Genomic DNA, 25,971 nt, shown 5'->3' on the forward strand with positions numbered 1-25,971 from the left:
TGTGTCATTTCCTGCTGCTTAACAAATGACTGAAAGCTGCAGGCTATCCTGCTCTCGGTGGAATAACAGCGACTTAGTTTTATGAGCACTGTCTTTGCAAAACGCTAGTCACACTTTGAAGTTAATGAATCATTGTTTTAATAAGCTGTGGTTGTGTTCATTTTAAAAATTAAAACCCAATTCCTTATGTACAGTAAGTATGCCAGCAAGTGCATGTGCATTATAATTAACATTAATGTAACACAAGTTTTTGCCAACAATGATCACTGCAGCCACTCTAATATACTGTGAGCTGAATAAGTGTGCAGACATGCTGAGAGGAAAGGTGCTCCACTTTAAAGTGATGTGATAGATTAGGGAGGAGCCCGAGCAACAGAATAATTTCCCCGGTGACCAATTTCTGAACACTACCTAAGCAAAGAAAATCAGCAACAAGCCAACATGTCAGGCACAGCCTCATGCCAGGGTGCAGGCGAGCATGCTGACTCACTTCTAATGAGCAGTCGCCGATAGAAATAATAACCTAAACCAGGAATCATAGGTCATGACTGCTTATATACCGCTGACTGTCCTAATTAACACTGGACCTGATGCAATGTAAGCAGATGTAAAGGCGTGTGCGCTAACAACTATCAGAATAGCTTCTACGGTGGCCTGTTGTTAATGGGAAGGAAAAAGAAAAATAGGCTCTGCTTTGTTGCACGTGCCGCGCTGCACGCTCTGGCTGCTTCTGAAATCTACTGTAGCTGTTTGTCGCATTCACTCCTAGTATCAATCTTAAGGTCTGTTTGATAATCAACAGTTCAGTTAGGACAAACTGTCACCGTTAATCTGCTCCACATGTGAATTGACTTAAAAAAACAGGTACTACTGCCGTGAGGTGAGCAAGGATCAGCACCTGCGCTGATCTTGCTCATCTTTACCTGCAGAAAGTTTTATTTAACAGTTAAAGCTTTTAACGAGTTTAACAAAACTTAAAGCTTATAAGCAATACTGAGCATGTTGGCATTTACAGATATTGATTATCAGTAAGATTTATCATTTGTGCACACCTTAGTGTAATTCATTGCTTGCTGCGGGGCTGATTTATGGATGAAAATGAGATGCGGCCGCCAAAATGCTCTCAGACTGTACAGTTTTATTGGATATATACTTCTCTTCACTTTTTGCAATAACCGTCCTTTAAACAAGTCAGTGACGTCTGCATGCGCCACAAAGGTGTCAGATCTTTACAGCATCCCGTTAAGTGATTACCCGAAGCATTTTCACACCACAAAGATCAATACCATTTAATGGATCGGCCAGGGAACTAATAAAAAAGATTTTAATTGATTATGCTGATGGTATGTCTTTGCCACGGCCTGTGATGTGTCAAGGTTTAGTTGCCGTCAGAGCAGAAGTTCAGGTTGAAGAGACTGACGTCGCGGCCTTTCAGCTGACAGAGGATAACAAGGCTTCTGGCTCAGGATCAGTTTGGCAGCCGAGACTCGCTCGAGGCATTGACAGGAAGTAATGTTCATCTCGTCTGAAGATTAAACTCATTTCACTTTCTCCTTATTATTACATGGTCTCAAACAGATTCCTCCTGCAGAAGTACATTTCCATTCCTGTTTGTATCAACTGTTGCCAAATGTAAAACTGGCGTAATTTAGAGAGCAGCTAAAAGTATTGAGATTTTCACTGGTCTAAATGCCAAGACTCTGCCAAAGAGCGCATTACACGTACATGATATGAAGCTCTGCATTTCATTTGTGCAGCTGTTTAGACACCCTTTAGGGGTTTCAAATACAAATTTGTTTAAATCTGACGTCCAATTTGGACACAGTCATTGTTTCGATCTGATGTCATCGGTCTGTTTTGGATATTTGACTATTTTGGTGTCCTCGATCTCAATATGCCTCTGTACATATATGCCATGGGCAGAGCTTGGCACAGGGCTAAAAATGGCTATGCTTTTCCACTCTTCATCATCTGAGGTTTGTGTCAGACCCAGACAGTCATCTGGAAAGGTCAACGCTTCGCTAAAAGATTTAAATCACCCCACAGAAGAAAGATTCACCTTGACAGGCGGAACCTGAAAACTGGAAAATAAGAATACAAACACAGACTCATTCCTCTTCGCTTAAAGCAAAGACAAATGGACCGTTGCATTTCAAAGCAGGTGTCATAGGTTGTGATGCTTCAGAGGAAAAAAAAGGCGGACTTTTATTCACATATTTGCTTTCTCAGTATATGAATTATGTTTATTCCTCTCTCAGTTGAAAAGGCTCACAGTATTAGAGGCCTGACTACTCGTTTGTATAAACGTCACATGAGCAGACATTTATTTGCTGTTTTTCTCTTTCAGATCTATTAATTGTGTTTTTAGTTCAGAAATGAAGTGATCTTGGCACGGCTGCCAGCAACAATGTGTTTCTAAATACAACCTGACAGGGTCAGTGTGGCAAAACAAACTGTTGGCTTTAGTTTTGGCACTGGGAGAATTTGACATATGGGCGTTCTTCTTTGATGAATCTCTGGAGCGTTTTGTTGTTCTATATTCATCCAGTTGTGAACTGCTGGAGGAAACGTTTTCTTTTTTTTTTTTTTTTTTCATTTGTCATCTTATTATATTAATGTTGTGGCCACGCCTTTTGATGAATGCAGGGACTAAAGCACGTATTCAGCTGCTTTTGAGGACAAATGGGACCTTTGAAAAAATCCTTTCTCTTTACTGTTTATTAATATACTTAAAAAGATGAATGTGAAATGGGGAAGCTTACAGCGAGGCCTATGTATCATAATATATTTGCTCACAGAAGTAAAGAAAAATGAAACTATTTTCAGCTATAAAGCCATGCTTGAATAATATGTCTGCTGCAAAGTGCTACAAAGCAAGAACTATTACAAGGTGGTTACTTTTTATAATCTTTATGGAAAAGACAGCCATAAATATATGCAGGTTTTTGCTCTTTAGCTCGTGAAAATATTCATAATGTGTATTCTGATTCTCGGCATGTCTGTTCTGTTTTGTTCCTACACTTTAGTGGTTGGTGGGATGTTATTGATTACTCCTATTGATCCAAATGTGGCAACAATGACTTTGTGATTTAGCTTTTAGTTTTCTTATTATTTGAATCAATTGCGCTGAAAAGCCCCCTGCTGTGATGTGCTTGTTGTTATTGAGACACAGCTGGGTCACTGTTGGCAGTTTGCATCGACGTAACACAGAATTAAATCTGTCTATCTAGCTGTTTCAATTTGTTAAATTAAAGACATGTGTCACTGGACTGAAACAAACTTTTGGATGTGAAGCAGCTTCAGTTCTCGAGTAAGTTCCAGGAAGAGAAGGACTGTGTGAAGTTTGGGCTGGAGGTGACAGACAGGATCAATTGACTTCATTTGGATATTCATGTGCTGATGATTATTAAGCTCTACATGTACCTATGAATTCACATGAGTCTGATCCACCGTTACCTCAAGCAACATATGCAAACTACGGCTGTTATGGGCATTCAATACTGATTGGCTGTCGCGATCACTGGTGCAACAGTGCATGGGAGAATATTGCCTCTTTAACAGAGCAGCGTGATCATGATAATCCATCTACTTTATGTATGTGTAAATACGGGTGTCCAAGTCAAGGAGAAATTAATGTGCCTGTTTTTGGAAGCCAAGAGGAAAGTACACTGTATGAGTGTGTGCTTGTGTGTGCGTGCGTGTGTGCGTGTCCATGGGAGCTGGAGTGCTGTTCACAATACAGTTCTACATTAACATTGCAGGGACTTGAGCAAATGGTACTATAAATTGCCCCTCTTGGGAATGAAGTGAAACAGTATAGGTAAACAACAACCGTACAATCATGCAATATTTACTTTAATGTGCTGATGTATTCATTCCTCTGCTGTCGTTTTTATGATAGTGTTATGTAGAAAAGTTCAGTTTGTTTCAGTATGAAAGGAAATGAATTAAAGGGCTGACAAAAAACTAATTGGATTTCAACATCTTGGCAGGACGAGATTTTCCCTCAGTTGTAGTTTATTTAGTGCTTAATGAGATTGATTAAAGTTACTGTTGTTTTGTCCCATTTACTCGATTTATGTGAGCATGTTTTGACTTTTATTTCTCTTGCTCTTGTCTTTGTCTGCACAGGCCTTCCCATGCATATCCACAGGCATCTATGGTAAGATTAATCCTTCTTATTTTCTTCAATCGACTTTAACCTTCTTTTTTCTTCTTATTTTGCTTGTAATGTTTTATCTTAACAATGTGCACGCAGTAACACTGCGTACCTGCACCTATATTAATATTGTATGACTATATAAGGCTTTGTCCTTGAAGAAGAACACAGCTGAAACATACCAACAAGTTCACCTTACACCGTGTTGCACAGAGACACAACCTAGTATAAGGTGAACGAAATGTAGACCCTGAACAATGATTGTGCTCCCCCATGAGACCAGGCCTGATATGCAGCAAAGCATCTCTGGCAAGGAGCGAGTGAGCTCATTAGACTTAAACAAAGTCACATTGAAAACATGCCAAACTTGTTGATGTGAACAGGCTTTGAAGTTATGATGGCAGAAGATGTTAGATGTGTGTAAACTACTTTAGTTTATAGAGGATAGGATTGCACACATTCCCTCTGCTCAGAAGAAATAATTATTTTCTCACAGCTCTGACATGCAGTATATGCCAGCCACTGAATTTGCACAACGGTTCTAATAATTCCAGTGGGTGCCAAATGTAATTTAACTAACATGCTATTTTCCATTTGTTGTCGCTAACAACAAGTCATCAGAAATGTGGTTGTATAAAAGCAGTCGAAACTCTGGTAATTCTATAAATAATTTCAAATTACCAAGATGCCTGTTTTGTGTACCTCAGTGCGTTTGCCATTTAAACAGAGAGCAGTATGAGCCAGTGACTGTTAGACGTGATCAGGGACTTGTAATTGTTTAGGCAGTCATCTCGTGAGAGTCATTAGGTGCTCTGATCACTCTTTATGATCCTTTAACAGCCAGGGAGAGACCGTTTTACAAGACCAGGCGCTCCCTACGGTGCAAATACTGATCCCACAAGATGCTCCCATATGTGTGAACAACGATGGTAATGCCTCTGGGCCCGATGTGAAGCAAATTCAAAGGCAGTTCCTAAAACACCACAGTGAACTTGTAACCCGTCCATGACCTCTCGAGTCATCAAAATTAAACATTAAATCTTTCCTGCTCAGATGCTTGACAATTTCTATACTTTTAAGTGTTTCTTCTGTTTTGTCCATGCTGTGTTTGTGACTGAGCGATATTTTCTGTGCTGCATACATTACATTTATGTCATACACATATTTTGAGATATCCTCAACTTCTACAATCGTGCTGCGGTAAACAAAGTTGGCAACCCTTTAAAAAATGTAATTCCAAAGGGTTAATTTACAAAACCTGCTGCAAATTACTGCCACGGCTGCAGATTTTTGCACCGCTGCATGTTTTCATCTAGCGAGGTACTTTCTAGCTCTGATGGTGTAATGAGCGCAGCCACAGCTGAGTTACTTGAATGCACCGCCACTAATTAAGACCTGATGCTGGGCTGTTTAAATGTACATGCAGACATTTGCAGCTGAATTGCAAAATGCAAGCGAAGCGTCGCCCGTCATTGATTTTCATTAGATCTTCCACAAATGTCACACGTACATGCTGAAAATATCCTGCTGAAGAATGTGTCTCGCTCAGAGTGCAAAAAACTGTAAGTGTTCTACCGCGGAACGTCATGTATTTGTTTAAGGAACCAAAAGCATATTTTGGAAATGCAAAAATGCGCTCCTCTTTCCACAAGAAAGATGTTAAATGGCAGTAGATGTGGCTCAGGAGGGAGAGCCACAGGGCTGGCGGTTTGATCCCCAGCTCCTTCTATCTGTCTGTCGTTGTGTCCTTTAGCGAGACAACCCCACTTTGCTCCGGAAGGGCAACAACTTGCATTGCATCTCTGCCACCATTGGTGTGTGAATGTAAGTCGGAATGGGTCAGTTGTTTTTTAGGCGCTTTGCTACATAAATGCAGTCTATTTAAACAAGGCTTTGAGCTCAGAAAATAAGTTATTGACTAATAACAGAGTTTGGAACATAGAAGCCCCTGAACCTCTGGACTGGCATATATGAAAATAGATCAGTCATATGTCTTCATATTGATGCCTGTTATGTGTATAGGTGTAGGTTTTACTCATGTGTAACTGTGTATACAGAAATTAAGAAGTACAATAATTTATCAGCCTTGTAAAACCTTTTTTTGCGCACATCTGTTTCTCCGAACTGATGCATTTTCCACCTAAATCCATCACTCGTCCTCCTTTATCAACCCTGGATTCTGACTAACTGGCAGCTGTCACCAAGTTGCACAGAGAAATACCAAACATACTGCAAATCACTGAATATAGAGCCTGAAAAAACTGTTGCTGTGCTCATTAAACCAGCTGTAAACACACCGCAACAGAGTAACGTTCCTTGACCAGTTTCTCGGCAAAAATGATCAACCACATTACTAAAATCCACGGCACTAATTTGATCTAATTTCATAGCGATTAGAGATGTAGCTGAGACACACTCACTGGGTTCAAATAAAAAAAGAATAGCTAATTAGTTGTTAGGAGTTCAACGAGCTGTCCATTTATTCAACAGCGATTGAAAATCATACAGCTGCAGGCCTATATGTAAATGCCCAGTCTGCACAGTTAAACATTCATGCATTTGAATGAGTATAAGACAGTCCAAGGGGTCAAGCATCCTGATATAGCACATCGCGTACACTTGTTAGTGAGGCCCAGCGTGTGCACTAAAAAGAGCCTTCGTGCTTATAAATCAGTAGATGTTTATAATCGTACTTTGTGCTGGATAGAGCTCTTCCCTCCTGGGATATTGAACATTTTCCACCCATCACTCCTATGGTTCGCAGTTTACTGCACAGCAACTCCTCATCTTATCCTCTCACCGTTATTGTTTGGAGTATTATCTGTTTTTTGCCACCTGTCTGTGCACGCACCTCAAAATGGCTATTACTGAAGTGTTAATGATTAGAAGGGCTAAAGTTGTCATTTATTCCTCACTCATTTTCTCTCATTCTCCCCCCTCCATCCCTCTCCTTCCCTCTCCCTCCCTCCCTTCCTGCTTATTTCATTACAAATTTTACAGTCATTAACGATAAGTTCAGCAGGCGTTTTTGCAATATTCATTCCCTCGTCTCGTCTTGCATACTAAGTTCCTACAGCGCATTCTGCACCTGAACGTGAATTATGCTGCATTAAGAGTTTTCTGTTATTTTTCCAATACAAAACTTTGGTGTGGCCCCAAAGTAATTACGTGAACGTGTTAGTTACTCGTTAGTGCCGAAGAAAAAACTTGCCACAAATCCTCAGTAAACGTGTTAGTTCCTGACTCATTAGTGTTTGACTAAAAATAGTAAATTTAAGTTTGTGAGACACTTTTTACAAGTTGAGTTAAAGAAAGTCAGGAAGTGGATAAATAAAAGTCTATTTTCAAAATGGATATGTGGCATTTTGGGGTGAAACAGCTCTATTGTAGTGACACAAAGGCAGGCCAAATGCACGCAGGAGGCAGACGCTCTCTGTTTGTACTGTACACTGCTGACGAGGGCACTGCTTATTGCTCTTCACTGTTGTGCCCTGTGCTGCACTGCCAGTAGGAGCCAGTCATAGCGCTCCAGCAGCAGCCCCTCACATCAAAGGGGTATAGGCTGTGCGGAGCCAAGCATGCCGCAGAGGGGGGGAATTAAACAGCCTATTCAATAAATAAACAGCTTAGTGCTTCCCATAACTACATCTCCATAGAACAATACCGCTGATTTAGACTGAAGATCTTCACACAGCAGAGGGCAAATAGAGGAGGGACTTTCAAAGGAACTACAGTATAGTAGAGCGCTGCGATGTTATTCTCTGGGACTCCTCCCTGTGCCCCCTGAGTACTGCCATATTCAGAAAGAGGCCCTGCTCTCTTGTCAGGCATTTTGACACTTTCTGTACATTTTAGATAACCTTTAAGGTCAACTTCCATTTCGGCAATGTAAACAAAGGGTTTTTAGTATGAAAGGCACATCTTCCCAGTCTCCCTCTGCCCGTCTTTCTGTGTGTGTCTCTTTCCATCTCCCTCTGTCTCTGTAGAATACACACAGATAAAGCCGTAGTAAAATAAACATTTTTATGTGCACATGGTCATGCACCCAGGTACTAAACTTATGCACATGTGCTTGACCCATTTTTTACACTTGAATAGTGGTCGAAAAACAAATCCTGTGCCGCCAACACTGTGACAGAGAGGAATCAGGAATAAGTTATCCAAGGCCTTGTGCTGAGAAAAACAGATTTGTCAGAAAAGCTAATGCTAATTGACACTCTGTTTCACGCCTCCATATTCCATGAGACTCAGTCACCATTGACAGATGATGGCAGAACAGGGAGGTTGGGTGTAGCAGGGGTGCGCAGGGGGTACCTTAGACGCTTGGAAAGAAAAATGAGGGCTCACACTGCGCTGACAGTCCAATCCCTCAGTCCGGCCCATTAGCCACAACAGAATTTCTGCACGGATAGTGTGTCGGAGGTACCACCCATAAACAAACTGGTGCCCACCGTGGGCCACGAGGTCACCCAGCATGATAGAGGTTATTAAGTGCTGCTCCTGTTTGCACATCAATCACAGCCATGCGACCTGGGTTTAAATGGATTATTCCTTCCAAGGAGGAGACACCTCTCAATGTCTCACAAGATCAGTGCCAAGAGTCCAACTACCTAGACTTAGAGAGGTCATTCTCTCTTTTTGTATCCCTTCCTCTCGTCCCCCCCGCCGATACATTCTCTTGTCGTCCTTTTTCTCCCTCACACAACATTCTCGCTCAGAGACACGAATGCGCTTGCTCGCAGACATACTTGCTCAAGCAAAGCCACATGCATAAAATTCCCATTTCAAGATGCATCGTGAACAATTTAGCCTTGTGGAGATCACATCTTCGCTGAAAGAGCACTTTCCAGCAGCCTTGTAATGCGCTGTACAGTTTAGGAGGCACCTGCTAAGATCAATCTTAGCACACAGTGGAGGGCTCACTGGCACAATGCGAAAGCAAGGACATGAACATTAAGTCTGCTACTAACCTGACAGATGCCATCGCACAAGTGCATTTATAACCCTATCAAAACAATCACAGGGCCTCTTCTGAGGGCAAATATCTCCCTGTTTACTGCTCACCCTCCACCTTTGGCTCATCTGTCTCTGTGACTGATCTGAGGATTGTTGACAGAGGAGTTTTAGCTCTGACTGGTGGCTGTGGGAGATACGCGGATGTAATCCACCCCAGCTCCACTGGTATGTCCACGCTGCCATTATACTGTACTGTCCAGATCAAAGGTGTCAAGCAGCTAAGATTTTCTTCCTCCAGCCAGCATCGTGCTCCAGCTCCCTCCATCCCTGTCTAGGATTAGGAGGGCTGGAGACATTCACGATGCCTTATCTCTCACCAGTGACGGCTTGCTGCTAGCTTGCCAGAGATGGCCTGAGCGAGTTCCCCCTTCTCTTAAAACCTGGGGTTTGCTACAGGGAGCTTAGCCCAGCTGGGTTGGGAATTTCAAGGTACATAGGAGCAACATGCTGTATCAGTGGGTAGCAGAGTGTGCACTCAGAGGGAACAGGAGCGTCGTAGCCCATTTAACTGAGTCACACAGTGTGCATTGTACTCAACACTAGCCTTGCTCTACCATTTTCATGGATGATAAGCCAAATGTGAAAATATTTCCCACCCACAGGACAATAGATTTAGGCCTTTGAGAAACTTGGTTGAGCATTAAACTTTTGCATATTATACACTCTTCAGACTGTTTTTGAAAAGGAAAATGTCAGGTGTTATTTTTAGCATGTAGGACAAAGCATGGCATCACCTAAATGGAATGTTTCCAAGGAAGGTCATCATCTGTTGTGCCACGGAGGCTGCTCTCTTTCTTCCTACCTCTTTCTCTGCCTGTCTTCCTCACATAGCACCCTCCCATCCCTCTTTGTCTCTGTCTCCTTCTGTGGGCTGCAAAGTCGGTCATGGTCACAGCCCCGCCGTGTCCCGGTGTTAGTGTAGAGAGGAGCTCGGGGCCATTTGACACCCATGCTTTGGCGTCTAGAGTCCTGGGGCGCTACTCTGTCCTCCACCCCGGGTCACCTCACCTCTCCTCTGGGCCCTGATGGGGTGACAACCCTCTTCTCCCCTCCTTTCCACATGAACACACAGGACTGCTGCCCTCAACTAGAGCAGCCCTCAACTGTGCCGCACTTAATGATTTCCTCCTTCTCCCCAAACCACCATCGCTAATCTACTTTGTTTTATATTGTGCTTAAATGATCCCTCCCTGCTTGTCTGTTATAACAAGGGCTTTTTAAGGCTGCAGTCAGATTCTCCCTGCCCTATTTTATTTATTGAGAAAAATATTAAACATTTCATTATAAAGATATTTTGAGAGATGTTTTTAAGCAACAATTCTAAACACACAGTCTATGTATTTAAAATAAGGTGTTAAAGGCAGTTAAACATTTGTATTTTTGCTGTTTTTGCATTGCATTGTGTTTTACTGTAGCAGATTTCCTCTGTTTACCACCATTTCAACACCTGTGGTGAATTCACGAGTGCCAGATACCCCAGCCTCAGGCTATATGCTGCTTCAAGGTAGACAGCTCATCAAAATGAATGACGAGTGTTGAGACGTGATGTTGACCAACTGCGAGTGAGGGAGAGCAGAGTGGGACCAACAATATGATTCTCGCCTCAAGGGGAGAGAAGCTGCGCTTTATATTTTTGTCAAGAATTCAGTCAGCACATGTTTAGCAAACCAAGGCCACATAGCAGTACAAAAAATCATTATGTCCTCACAAAAAAAAACAAAAACACTAGAAATTCTATAGCCCAAAAATAACAGCAGCTTGTGGTATCCTTGTTACATTATAAGCTCACTCAGGAGAAACAAAACTGGTGTGGTCTGCAGTATGTGCCTGCCCATATATTTGCAAACAAAGAATAGGAATGTATCATAGCACAGACGTGCATTCAACTTACCTCTGCTCGCTTTATCAGGCGATGCAGCTACTTCTCACTCTCACTCTCACCAGAGAAAAACACCTTAGCTACACAAGTTTGTTGTGAAAGTTAACTCTGTAAATTTGAAAGAGAAAGAATTGCCATGCTGGCGAAAGAGAGAGCAAACGCTCAGTTGTTCTTAAGGCAAAAATTCCCCCTGTGGCGGAGTGCACATTTGTATTATTGTCGCTATACGTTGCAGTTCAGTGGGTATTTTGGTATATATGAGCTTTTCATTCCAACTGTCAGAGTCAAAACAGAGTTGTCTGTGATGTAAACTGAGAGCCGTTTCTATCAACTGAGTCACTAGATGAATATTTGAGCTTTAACAGCCAAAGCTGTGGTTTTCCTCTGGTCTCTAGTTTTGTATGAAACACATAAAACTGTATTCCATAAAAGTCACCCAGGGTCCTGTACAAGAGTTCATAAAGGTGTTTTACATACGCCTAGGAGAGGGGCCAGAGACTCTGTCTCTTGGTTGCATCAGAGATTAGAGCAGACCCTCTTTTTCTTCATATTAACAAAGGTCCTACACGCTGGAGATCATAGGAATAAAATATGTGAATTCTGTTTTAAGACCAATCTTCCCTGTGGCGTAACACAGCGGGCCGACGTGGAAACATGGATGAAAATGTACCTTTCACTTAAAAGGAAATTACACCAAATCGTCTCTCTCGTATAGTTTGATCATGCCTTTTAATTGTTGCTTGAAATTAGTCAAAGGGATGAAATGTTTGGAAGAACTCTGACTATAAAAGACCTGCCTTGCAGTGCTCTCAGGTCAATTTCAGTGATTATCTAACTTCATTCTCCCAGGTCAAAAATACAGATTTGTTGTGGTCACTGAACCCATGACTACTGTTAACATCACTGGATGCACCATGAAAACGTTACGTAAGCTAAGCTAAGTCTTTGTTCACGTGGCACGTGCCATAGTCTCTCTCCCCCTCTCTGTCTGGATGCTGTGCTCTGCCTGGTGATGAAGTAGAGGAGCCTTCAGCAGAAATAACACTGCACCACCTGAGTCCTCATCAGCGGCGCTGCGCTGCACATATCCCATCAGTGCGCCTCACTAAGACAAATCTCCCTGAGCCGGCCATATTCCCAGCATAGGGGAGAGACGAGCCGAGCCAAGCAGCGCAGGGACCCTGGAGGGCCCACCATCACTGCGCCTGACGCCAGCTCTCCACCTCCTGACAGATTAGCTTTCACTGAACCCTCCACACAGCAAATGGAGCAAAAGAGAATGAGAAGGAGGTGTTGAGTGGAGAGGGTGCAGAAGTAAAACACTGAACTTTTTCATTCTGTGTGCACTTGAGCATATAAAGGAGTCAGCTCACTCAATCCTTTACCAAAACATCGTTCCTTGAACACCTGTGAGCGCATTCTGTCAGCCGCACTACCCCGGTGACTGTGGCCAGGAGAGATGACGGAGGGAGCTATTCGGGCTGTTTTATGAGATCTGATTTTCAGCATATAAACATCCTTGGCGAGGCTGACAGGGACAGAGAGGCAGAGAGAGGAAAGGTGAGGAGAGGCAAACGTAGCGGATAGTGTGAAGGAGACAAATGATGAGAGAGGGCTGCCAGCGCACTCGAACTGTTGCTGTTCACCTTGGGCCGTCGATGTTGCTGCAGAGCAGGGTTCTTCTGGCAGACTGCCCCCAGCTGCACTGACCCCTTTTTCCAGCCTTCGATCCGACGCTCTTTCTGTCATCTCCTTCCCACTGTTTGTTTATATCATTCCACTTTCCTGTTATCTTTCTCACTGGTTCTATAACTCACCTGTTTTCACCTCTCTCTCCCTCTCCTCTTCAGCTCTGCTATGATTAATAGGCAAAGCTCTCAGATCAATAGAGCATTTGTAGAAACTTCACACTGAATAGATTAAATGTGCTCAATGCCATCCACCCACTGCTGGTGACCAGAATAACCACACTGTTCTGTTATTATGATTAAGACATGTTTTCAGCTTTGGCCTCTCTTAATCTCACTTGAGTTGACATAGTTAGAGCACAAAGGCGGGCCCCTACTTCTCATAACAATTTGCTAATTTATTTTCTTTTTGCGCTTACTTCTACGACACCTCTCCCGCTGCGTGTGCTCTTCGTAAACAGCTGGTCCTACCTCTGCGGATCTATTTTTCTCAGCTTCCCCGTCTTCCGCACATCTGTTTGCCTACGTTGCCTGACGTGTGAGCGGAAGTGTCGGCGCACCTGCGTACGTGTGGAAACGGATTTCAAAAAGGAAACATCACCAGACGAAGTGATATCACTGAAAAGGTTAAGTGTGTTTGGGAGACAGTCAGGTGACCTGCAAACTGATTTGGCATGCTGGATTAGGTTCTGAGCACACAGCTCTGGGGGCAGCTTTTGAAGGGCAGGAGCAGCGAGCGGGCCATGCACTGTCTGCAGACAGCGCCTAACAGAGCCGTAGGAGCAGACTGGCTGTCACTGCTGGCTGGTATGCAGCTCACATCCCGCTTCACCCGGGGCTTGAACGGGATCTCGGCTAGGGCTCGGCAGCACTTCAGCCCCTCTCCTCTCCTCGGTGTAAGTCAGCCACCCCTGTCAGGCTGAGAGAGAGGAGGAGAAGAAAAACAGAAAGAAAGAGAGAGACATCAACAGTAGTCAGATAGGTGAGGGTTGTTGGGATAATACATACAGTAAATATCTTGGCAGCCAAGGCAGTTGATTTGGAGCATTTACAGAATAGTTATTATAGAGGCTTTGACAGTAGGCAGGCTGAGCGGGAGATGAGAGAATTCAAGAAATCTGAGGCTGGATCTTTCTGGCTTTTCATTTTCCTTTACATTCGCCTTAAAGGGTAGAGGTGGCTGCAGTACTTGTAAGCCTGTTTCATAGGTCATAGGATGTTATAGTCACGGCAATGACCCAGGAAAAGAAAAATATTTGAGAATGCGACCCATGCAATACCCAACAGGTTACAACTGTATCAGGTGATGTGGGTTGAAATTGAGGTCTTGACCTCTGTCGTTAGAGAAAGACAGTGCCTGCTGCAACCTGTGGTCCCTTGTGGAGGTGAGAGGTTATAATATGGAAGAGCGTCTAGTTTTAAATCCTGAGCCGCATCACCCAGGACTTAAAAAAAAGGGCCATGTTTGTTTGCTGGCTTCTGGTCTTAACGTTGTGTAGGCATGCAGTGTTAAGGTTGTGTTTGGAAGGTAACATCAGACAAGCTCAAGGATTTGTACAGAGGCTTTAGAGGAAAGTACTTTAGTCAAGTTTTGTGGAAAGCCCAGGAGACCAAACTCAAATCTAATTACTTTGAAATGAAGACAACTGAAACACCACTCTGTGACAGAGTAGCAGATTGTCCGTGCTTTTAGTAATGGCATTTTAACTCTTCAGTTCGAGCAAGGCTGGCCCAAGGGCTTTTATAGTCAATAGCTCACTCTCAGTGTTGGGTCTTGTGAAGTTCTTTACAATGACAGCAAATGATCTTGAGATCAGCATCCAGCAGAGACTTCCCCTTGCTGGCCTTATTAAAAATCAATCAAATTGCAATCTGTGTGTTTGTGATTGATATGTTGTGTTAACACAGTGCGAGGCTTCCTGAGCAGGCACATCTGTTGTGATTAATATGGTAGTTAGCCGCATTGCCTCTTAGCCACACTAGCTTTGCTACCTGGTTATTCTTGCAAACTGATAAAATAGGGTGGTGTTAATGATCGCATATCGAGGTGTAATTTTCCACATAAAGACAAAACATTAATCAATTCTACTAGAGGTGGCAATGAGTGAGAGTGTAGTTACAGATGCGTGTATATACACTTTGCACGAAATATGTCTGTATGTTTGTGTGTTTTTCCGACACTGTGCATCTGGTAGCTCACGTCTACAGCAGTTTATCAGACAGCTGGCCTCATCTACCAGAGACGAGCTGCTTGTGCTGCTTTCCATTGATTTAGAAGAAATGCTGTTACCCATGGAGATACCGGTTTGTCTGTCTGTTCGCCTGTCTGTTTTTGTATCCCTCTTGCATCTGCATGTTGAATACAACTGGTATTGACACTGCTGGTGTTTTTTCTCTCCTAGGCTTTCCCAACGAGCCTGCAGCTGACATTGCTCTGAACACGGTAAAGAGCTGGATCGAAGAGAATCCTGATAAGGTAGGACATGCCATGGTAATGCATATCCAAAACAAATAACTGTCAATCTCAAGCCAAATACCCATTTGTGCAGGCGCTGTCTATTTCATGCTTTTGTTGATTTGCTGTGAGCGGAGATGATTGGTCCACCGCAGAAACACAGAACACTAATTCTCATGCCTCTCTGTATCAGACAGACATCTTATCCACCTTCCTCGCTTGATCAACCATTTAGTTTGTGGTCTGCGTGCATATCAAATTAAAAGCCAGTCTGAGACTAATCAGGCCTTAAATGGTCTGTTGACTGTTTAATTGGTCTATGCTAGGGAGAGCTATTAAACCCAGAAGAACATAAACACATCAAATGAAATAATCTGAAATTGGTTTTTGTATTAGATATATTATAATTATGCCTTCCAAGGACTGAAGGCTCAAATAGTCTGGAAATATCATTCATGATCTGATTCTTCATGATAGCCACAATGTAGCTGGCAGAAAACACATAGACGCAGTCAATTTGAAAGCACAAGGAATGATATAATCTGACAAACAGATGATCATCTTCAATTTTAGTTATTAGGTGAGAAGCAAAATAGTCATCATTTGAAATGACCACCACAAAGAGACATAATATATCCATCTTCCCAGTGGGAAACTGAAATGGATGTGGACATTTCAATTTCAAAGCCACTTTAGCTGAAGATTGAGCTGCATGGTGCTATAAGGATCTGTCAGGATTACCACAGAGAAGTCAACACAGTGAGGAAAACAAATACTGGTGTGCTAGCTTGCTAGTTTACAAAGCTACTTTTGATTTCTACATGGCCTTGTTTGTGCTTCACCCAGTGTTACTACCTTTATATGTGACTTGGAATGTGTCAGCCATATTAACCAGGTCAACACAAACTAATTACAAAGTGAAAGCTAATTTAATACAACCCTGATTCCAAAATGAGTGTGTTAAACATAAATAAAACAGAATGTGATAATTTGCCCATCCCTTTTTTTGACATATATTCAACTGAAAACAGTACAACAGACAAGACATGTAATGTTTCACCTTATCAGCTTCATTGATTTTTGCAAATATCTGCTTATTCTTAATTTGATGCAGCAACATGTTTCAAACGAGTTGGGACAGGAGCAACAAAAGACTTGGAAAGTTGTGGAACGCTCCAAAAACACCTGTTTGGAACATTCCACAGGTAAACAGGTTGATTGGTAACAGGTGATAGTATCATGATTGGGTATGAAAGGAGCATCCTGGAAAGGATCGGTCGTTCACAAGCAGGGATGGAGTGAGGTTCACCACTTTGTGAACACATGATTGGATAAAGGTCATTACTACACCGGCTCGGGAATAGGAAAACCGTGATGATGCATTCTGTACGCAACATCCCAACTTTTTGGAATCAGGGTTGTACAAGCTGTTATGAGATTGTTGCACAAAGCTTTTACAACAGCATTTTTGTATGTGACACACATTCAGTGGGGTATTTCTCACCTTGATGTATTTTCATTAAAAGTTCATGATGATAGAATTGTGTTGAGTTGTCAGGAGGCTGTTTAAGGCTGTACAGAGCATTTATCAGTTTGTGAGTCAGTGAGTGGGTCATCTTTGTTTACTGCGACAATGTGTGTATCTGTCACTGTGGATTGAGGTGTTTTATAAAGCTCGCAGCTTGATGTGCTACAACATCCCTCAGATGGTGTTATGGATGTTGTGAACAGGCAGTCAAATGATTCCGAGCCGCCGGATTACTTTGCAGTTCATGTGCTATGTTTTCACATTGCATGTTACAGCAATCATCTGCCTGATGATTGCTGTAACATGCACTTGGGGAATCTGTCAACACTCTGGCGTAAAGACGGTTTTATATAGCTTATTGCTGACTGTAAATAACAAGCTAATGTGCAAAAGCTGACTTTTGTGGTTGTGTTGTTGCACATCCAGGATTGCTACCTGCCATATGGAGGCTGCACTGTTGTACATAAGAGGCAATTTTGTGATGCATTGACTGATAGCTATCTCTGGTGTGGGCAGATCAAGTGGAAAATATTACAATTCATGGAGAGAGGGGTAGATGTCTACAGAGGCCTCCCTGAACACTGTTTGGCAAAGCTCCACGAGCACAAGCCGTGGATCTTCAACTCTAACTAGACCAAGAGTGAGTAAGCTTTTAACGAGATCAGAGAGAATAAAGTGATGCATTTTACCCAGAAGCACAGCAGTATTTCCCTTACATTGGAAAGTCTTCCAATGAATCCACAGAGCAACATGCACAGAAGCAGGAGGTCTTCCCTCCAGTTTCAATTCAGTCACCATTGCTTGGTGCTTAGTTCCTATTGGTGCATCCCAGAACAGATTTAAAAAAGGATCAACCTGATTGATAACTGGCGTGATTCTGTTTCAGGCTTTGAGTCAACGCATAAGAGAATTATGCGCTGACTGTTGTTTGCTGCATGTCTTTTGTAGAGCTTAGCAGTCAGTAAAGACATTGGGAATAACAGCCTTGAATGTCCTGTACAGTATGGTGCAGGGTGTTGTAAACATTGTTGTTTTATCTGTTTTCTCAATATCTCCTCAAACACTGTCTCCAAGTAATGAGAAGTTGCGTGCTATACTGTCAAAAGGCTTGCAGAAGTTACAGTAGCTCGTATCACAGATTGCACACAGCTTTCCAGAGATAGAGTGACCATGAAAGGTTTGAATCCCAGTTTATCATGCATGGAACAATAGGACTAGATCGCTCCGCTCGCTCACCTCCAGCTCTGCGCGCTCAGCGCCATGGAGCCCGTGTTGTGGCATCCGCAGAGACGAGTCATTTCAGGGCCATGATAAGGGCTCTGCTTTGGGGAAGATACGGCGCTATTGTGGCTGAATTCAGCACAATGGGCTGGCTGAGGATCTAACACACTGGGGTGACAGAGAACAGGCCACAGACCTCACCCCGCCCCCACCCCCTCCACGGACACACACACTCTGACTTCATAGCATTGTCTGTGTTTGTCCAGCTGTTTATGTGTGTGTACACATGTGTTACCCACAGTGGTGGAAATTAACACAGTATATTTATTCAAGTACTGCACTTCAGTACAGGTTTGAGGTACTCCACTTTCTGCTACTTTCTTCTTCAACCCCACAGCATTTCAGAGGCAGATGGAGGCTTTTTACTCCACTACATGTTTTTTTATAACTAACTGGTTACTTTACAGATTTAGATTAATAATGCACATTACAATCAACGACTAAATACAATGTATTATCATAGGTTAAGCTAAGACTTTATTAATCCCCATGGCAAAATTCAGGAGCTACTCATCAGTACATACTATAAGGTAGCTCACATTAGCCACACCTTTGCCAGCTGCAACATTAAAGTGATGTATACAATAACGCTCCAATAATTATATGGGCTTTGCTTTAATTAAACAGTTGGATTCCCCTGGCCCACACCAGTTCTAAGTCAGCTGCTTGGTGCTAGCCACTAGGCTCATATCCATTATTCTGCAATGGGCCATTCCGCATAATGAGTACTTTTACTGTCTGTACTTAAGGTGTGTTTTGATGCTAAGGCTTTTGTACTTTTATTCAGGTAACAATTTGAATGCAGGACTTTCACCTGTAACAGAGGATTGCTACACTGTGATACTGTTACTTTTACTTAAGTCCAAGATCTGAGTACTCCTTCCACCAATGGGTTTCCAGTTGAGATGCATGTGATTCTGCCAAGCTGTAGCACACACACAGCAAGTGGACTGTAATTCGCCGCTGATTGAAATGTTGGCACAAGAGGGTCTGAGGTCTGAGGACATAATAATAAAAAAAAAAAGGACACTGCGTGATTGATTAGCAGTGAGTTTATCTCCCACGCCAGCACACTGTAGCCCTGATGCACTCACCAGCGCACAAAGAGCCCCAATGCCAGTGTGAAATTCACTCTTAAAAGCACCTAGACTTCCATTGTGGTAGAATAAACAGCCTCGCCATGGTCAGGGAGAGCACATCCTTTAATCTAGAGAGACTTGAGTGCAGGAATGATCCTTCAGATCACAATAGATGAAAGAATAAGGGAGGTCAGCCTCTACTTGCCTGTATCCACACCAATAAATGAAACAGAATATGTGGGTATGTGTAGAAAACAGACCAGAAGCCTCTAATCTCTCCAAAAATGCATAAAGGGGATGCAGTGGCGACCCAACACACAACAGTCCTCCATATGGTACCAGAGCAGCTTCCTCCTGCTGACAGCACACACGCCCCTCCACTCATCTGGCTTCAGTTTATTTCTCATTTTCAGATCTAATTTGGTTTAATTCAGGCTTACATAGGTTTAATCTGCAGATGAAAAATGCAGTCTGACACTTTATTTGGCTGCCACGGATGTGCTCCGGATGGCCAAGCTTTTTAATGAAGCTTTTCAAGGACCCAGCAGTCCAGCATTACTGACACAGTCTGAACACTTGAGACAGATTGGTAGTCTGTAATAAGCTCTGCTGCGCTGTGCCGCTCAGGACAAAACTGATGTGTAGAGATTTCACCTTCCGACATCAGTCCGCTTTGGGCGCTAGTATTAAGCACTGCAGTGTGCCGACGACGCTCCCAGAACAGGTGTTTACGTCTCTCTTTTTCCTTTTCTGTGAATGATCTGTTTACCTTAGCAGCATTTGTCATTTTAGACACCTGATAATAAATTCCATTTCAAGGCAGGGCTGGAGACTGAACAGTGACTTGTGACAAATGTCAAGTGGCTATTAGGAATAAATACGGTATGGTGTATGCTTTGTGTGATTGTGTTTTTCTGTGTGAATGCGAGGCTGTCTGGAATTTGGCAGATGGGGCTAGAGCTTGACAATATTGAGGCATTCATTGTCATTCAGCTGTATAAGATGGATGGCCGCTGTTATCATGGCTATATTGTGCAGGTTCACCTTTAGAAAATCTAAATTACATATTTGAGTATTGTGACCAGGCATGATAAGCCGACAGAAAACCACATATGTATGTGCTACCTGTGCTTGTTTATCACCTGCTATACATGGTGGTTAAAATGATGATGAATTGCCTCGGAGAGCACAAAGAGATCACAGAGTGAAAGCTGCATCCCATTTCTCCAGCTAGCCTCTGTTCCATTAGCGTCGTCCAGACAGTGTGTTTTCAATAGAGAAACCAGTGACCAGTCTCTCTAAAAGGCTAAAACATGATAATGCATGTTAGAAATAAAAGTGACTGTTTTGTTAGTATTCAACAACGTCTCTCTTGAGGTTGTGATAGCAACATGGAAGTTGGGCACTACAGTATAGCAGACTGGAAAGATGTATGTGAACAGCCCTCTCCTGTTTCAGCATGTCCTGTCAGCTGGGGGCTAAGACATGTGCTGCACATTAATGATGAGATACCACAGATTTACTGCACGCTCTATTGCACTGCAACAGATACCTTCCTTGAATTAATGGCTGCAAACTATAACCAGTTACTACTGAAACTTTACCTCTGAAGGACAACCCTTTCTTTCTTCTGTCTTTAAACAAAGTCTGGGGTCAGTGTTTGAACTACTACTAAGACAGATGTTCATGCTGAGGGATAAGGCCTGCTAACAGCCTGCAAAACCCAAAGATGTTTAATTTGTGAACAAAACAGCAAATATTCACATTTGAGATGCAGGAAAGTGTGATTTTTATAGCCTTTGTGCTTATTTTTGTTGTTGATTAATGAACTAGTTGTTTCACTTCTATGGAGAGTAAATACTGTGTATATGTTTAGATATACACAGCATTTATATATTTATGTATTTCCTCTTCCCTTCCACTGCTGTGTCAAAAAAGTTGAGTAAAAATAGTGATGAAAATGACAATGTGCGTAAATGTTACTGTCCAGCACAGTTGTAGATACCCATTTAGGTTAAAGTATGGACTGAAAAGCTCAGTAAGTTTAAGTTTAGAATGATGAAAGCAGCCCTCTCGGAAAACACCCCGACACCTGAAAGCCACTGGAACAGAAGCTAACACTAAGTGGGGCTCTGTGTTGCTGCATTACCCCTTCATGGTGTTTTTATTGTCTAGTATCCAGTGAAAAGACTTTGCCAAATGTTGCATCTGTAACCGAGGGAGGCACGAATTTGCTCCATGCGCGCCTCAAGGATGCTGATGTGCCGCCGATGGTTTGTGCAACTGGCATGGTGTTCAAAGCCAGCGCAGGGCTTTTGAAGTCAGTGTCTAGCCCCTTTGAATCGTTTGCTGTGACTGAGAGCATCAGGGAGATGTGGCCTGATCAGGAGCTGAGAGCATGACTAAACACTCCACTCTGCCTCCACACTGTCTTGTGTGGATGGAGACGCACAGCTTGACCTGAGAGAACTGTATTCTCTCTTCAGCCTCGCTGTCAAACACCTGCGGATTTAGCCACAGAAATAGTGTGTGAATGCCTTATTAGTTTTCCCTGTCAGAGAATTACTTTCCTGGCACCAGTGTTAATGCATGCCATGTAGTCTAATACATTAGTGGCAGCCATTTGGCCCAAGGCAGTAGAATGGGGATTTTATGGCTTTTATGATCTGAGGATTTTATTATCTGGCCCACTCTGGATAATATGATGTGTGCTCTTTGATTCCCCTGACCTCAGGTTGGTGTCATTAAATACTACTAGTTTCAGTATTTAAATAGATTTAAGATGATACGGATCCAATTTCTGAATTGACACTAGTGAAAGTTATTTCTTAAATGTTTCACTTTCCGCACTTTATGTTATCTGCGGAGGGTAAGGCGGTTTTGATTGAGCGCTCGTGCTGTCAAAGATAAAGAAAAGTTTATCATGAGCAGCAAATGCTACAGTATTTCCAGTGTTTATCTGAACGGTTTGATTGAGCTCTCGCCGTCAGAGAGAAATCCTCTCCGCTCGAATGGGGATTAAGCCTATCATCTCTCTATCGTGTCCAAAGACCGAGGTGTTGCTTTACGCGTGGTAATTTGCAGAATGATCACCTTATTCTCTGATGTAAGGTGACTTTGAGTCTGAATTGAATATTCAGGTAATGCGCTGTCCCTACTTAGACTGACAAGAATTAATAAAGAGATAAATAAAACTCTACTCACAGGACTGATTACATGTCTCCCTCAGATATAAGTAAGTAATTGAAAAGCTGTATGTGATAACAAGGTAGAGTGCAAACATGCGGCTTTGAATGCAATCACTATGGCTGTTATTAAAGCTTACAGAGCCAAATAACAGGTAAGCAACACCCTAAAGGAACCAGCTATGCATATTTTTGGTACTGGTACTTAATTGGGAAAGTAAAAATGCTGTCTATGTGGTGATGTTTAGTTGTTAGGGACTGATATATCTTGTATACATGTACTGAGCCCGCCAGTAAATACAGCCCACTTCACTCCAACACATGAACACTGAGATATGATGCCCTCGGAGTTCAGCTCACCCCGTTGGTGCAGATACTGTAGTCCCACCTCCATGCTTACTGTGCTGGAACAAGCTATCTTAATGACATGCTAATTGATTTAGTGTAGCACAGATAGCGGTTGGCTGGCACACCGAGATAAAGCAAGAGTGGGTCGAGCTATTGGTTCAGAAGAGGACAGGAGACTCATCAAACTCCAACTAGCTCATTCACTCTATTTGAACACAATTTTACACTGCAGTACGCCACGCTGGAGCATGGAGACCTTTACTGCGGAGGTGTCACGCGTGTGAGTGTGTGTGTGTGTTCAGACTGTTTAGCGAATGCTCTTGTAAGCACGGTACATGACCCAGTAAGCTAATTTGAACGCTGCCGCAAGTTCTGTCAACACAACTGAAAAAAAACCCTCTCTGCCGTGTTGTCATGAGAACGCTCATCAAAGCCATTAACCACGTAGTCTATCTGTGGCCTGCAGAAACACACAGTGGATGAAAAACATTATGACCACTCCACTCTCCTCTCAATCACTTGTGGTGATATCAAGCCATAAAGTCTGGGACCTGCAAATAACCTTGGTTAGCATCGCCAGCGTGATGAAGTGCTTATTGACGGGTACAGCGAAAGGAAAACATTTACAGTTGTTTGTGAAGCCAATATGTACAGCTAGGTTTATCTCTTATACAAGAATATAAAGTTGGCTTTCTTTTTAGTCACATCTGAAGCCAGCAACAAGTCTGAATCACCTAAATGCTTTATGAATTATTGAAATACATGTAAGTTTTGTTTTTTGCCATTTTAAGCAAAAGGTATAAATTATTCATACCTGTGTCTTAGAAATTATGCCACCTTACATTCACACAGTCAGCCACCTGAACACCAAATCACCAGAAGTCCATTTAATGTTCAGCTGAGTTTCCAGAAAAACATGGTCAACAAGTTTGTTAGTCAAACAGTTTGCTGCAGCTTAACTTCTCACAGTCATCAGAGTCCCATGCTTTCTGGTTTCCTGCCAGCGTTTTATTTTCCACAAACAAAAGCTCTCCCTGACACCTGCACGATGAATGAGAGGCTGAACACATTCCAGCACTCTAGTTCCCAACAGTATTTTTTTTAAAAACTCACAGGAAGAAATAGCTCAAAAATAAAGCTGATGATTTGTTGCATCCACCATTTGGGCAACATACTGTATGGGACAATGTAACATAATGAAAAAGCAGTACCTAAGCAGCAACAAAATACTTTACCTTCCTGTTCAAATATAGCTGCATGAGACCACTGCTCACACCGCCGAAGCCCCTACTGTCATCCACAGTTTGGCCATTATCAGCCACCCCATCAACAAACTTGCTTACCTTGTGAATATTGGGCTACAGTGTGTCTGTTTCTGTATGAGGAGCACATATGCAGGACTTCCCGGTGCTACGGATGCTGAAGGGTTGAGGCTCAGTTCAGGGAGGAGGGGTGGAGACCACCGCAGTGATTACTTTAGCTGTTGCTGTGTGATTGCACGGTCTCTGGCATGTGATTAGGGGGAATGGGCCGTATCTCTCACCATCTCAAAGGGGGATCAAATCAGCCTCAAAGCCTGGCTTCAGGCGGTGGCGCATTTGAAAGTCAATGTTTTATTTCTAAGCATAAATTACTTGATCAGGGCTTTTTTTTTTCTTTTTTTTGCCCAAGGTTGCATTTAGAAATAAGGGTTGCCACAGTAAAAAGGGTGAGAGAGGCTCTGGTGTGTCAGGTCACACATGTCCGATCAAGTCAATTTTTTTTTTCTTTCTGCGTGAATCTAAAAAATTTGCCAGAATCATGGACACAAACATTTTGCTTGTGCTCTCACTCACTTGCCTGCCTTTCCCTAGAAATTCCATCCATATATCCACATGAAACCATATGATACGCTATCTTTTGTACAAACCAGCTGCACACTGAAAGCTATTCAGGATGAGATGAAGATGCTCATATCTCCAGCGGTGCCCAATTGACTCGGTGAACCATGAAAGGGTTTAAATGCTCTTCAAAGTTGTGTTAAAGGTTGAAGCTGTGGTTCAGTCCGAGTCACGCTGAGTTCTGAGGAGCTAATCCCCCATGCAGTTTGCCTTTTCGAATTGAGCCGCAGGAAGAGAGATGTTTAAAGCTGTGGGCCAGAGTTCGTCATTACCAGGTGTGATTATGGCCGGATACCTCGCCTTACTACCCCTGTGTGTAGCAATCCTTTAAATGATGTCATTGCTTGACTCTTAACCTTCACTGACAAACGATCTGCACAGTGCTGATTGACAAGGTCTCTGTGGGTACACAGCCAGAAAGGTTAGTACAGTAGGAGTGAGACATGATGTAACGCAACAGGGCTGCAGAGATAAGGCTGGGCACTGAGGTCAGCAGCACGGTACGGGAGGGTGATGGACAGAACTGGAGGCGCTCGCTGTGTGTAGGCTGTAGGGCTGGAATTTGGATAGCAGATGCTTTTGTGTACAACACCTCCACTCACTCTCGTCTACTCTCACCTTGTGGTTTGCTTAGTAAAAAAAGGAACTACGTTCTTCCAGCCCGGCGCCTGCCCCGCTGCATGGAAAGTTTTTAAGACCCTTTCATCTCAGTGAATTGTACAGATGAGCTCAGGTTGCTGAAGCTGTAGGCAGGAGTGACACGGCCTGGAGACAACCAAGTGTGTTTACGCCGCATTTGCTATGCAAATGCAAAAATAATTAAGCAAAGCGGCTTACTTTTTCCGCTGTTTATAACGGCTGTGTGTGTTAACAGCGTGACCCCAGCTTGAACCTTCATCAGAGCTGTCTCCTCTTTGCCTTGTGCAGCGTTCCCGGACCGGACACTATCTGCCGGCCTGCTGTATCCCCAGGCTGTCTGAAGTAATCAAAGGAGGGCAGCATTAATTGCTTGACCCTGGCAGGAAGCCAGGTGGTCTGGGATGGGTCATCACCTACCTGGGGAAAGGTCACCCCTCATCCTCTCATTGTCCATCCTCCCCTCCTTTCTGTCCCTTCACCTCCTGCCACAGTCGAGCACCAGGAAGTTACGGCCCACTCTCTCAAGGGGTGCTGCAAAGTCACCCCAGCCAAATGCCCGTCTTATTTTGCAAGCAGCAATACGTCTAACCTCACAGAGTGATAACATTCTATTTGAAATAATAGCTTGCTTTCCATAAACCTATTTCAGACAATGGTCCCATTCCTATTACACAACGTCTGTCTCTATGCCCTGGTATAAACATCTTAGAGGGTGCTGTTCCAGGAAGGGCAGGGGTTTGTCTGACTTATGGCTGATACATTCATCAAGCTCATGCCAAGCCAATATCACACTGTCAGAAGGGAGCATGTGGCATTCTATCACCATGAGAGGCT

General features: G+C 43.0%; 1 protein-coding gene across 7 annotated transcripts in view; it reads left to right on the top strand.

Moving 5' to 3' along the window:
• Positions 1-25,971, top strand: part of macrod2 (mono-ADP ribosylhydrolase 2) — a 407,625-nt gene that overhangs the window by 311,261 nt on the left and 70,393 nt on the right. For all 7 annotated transcript variants that reach the window (XM_041947057.1, XM_041947058.1, XM_041947062.1 and 4 more), the window contains exons 7-8: positions 4,132-4,162; positions 15,145-15,218. In XM_041947057.1, coding sequence (XP_041802991.1) covers positions 4,132-4,162; positions 15,145-15,218 — 105 coding nt within the window. The remainder of the gene's footprint in view (positions 1-4,131; positions 4,163-15,144; positions 15,219-25,971) is intronic.

This window comes from Chelmon rostratus, chromosome 11, assembly GCF_017976325.1.
Source record: "Chelmon rostratus isolate fCheRos1 chromosome 11, fCheRos1.pri, whole genome shotgun sequence".
Lineage (NCBI taxonomy): Eukaryota > Metazoa > Chordata > Actinopteri > Chaetodontiformes > Chaetodontidae > Chelmon > Chelmon rostratus.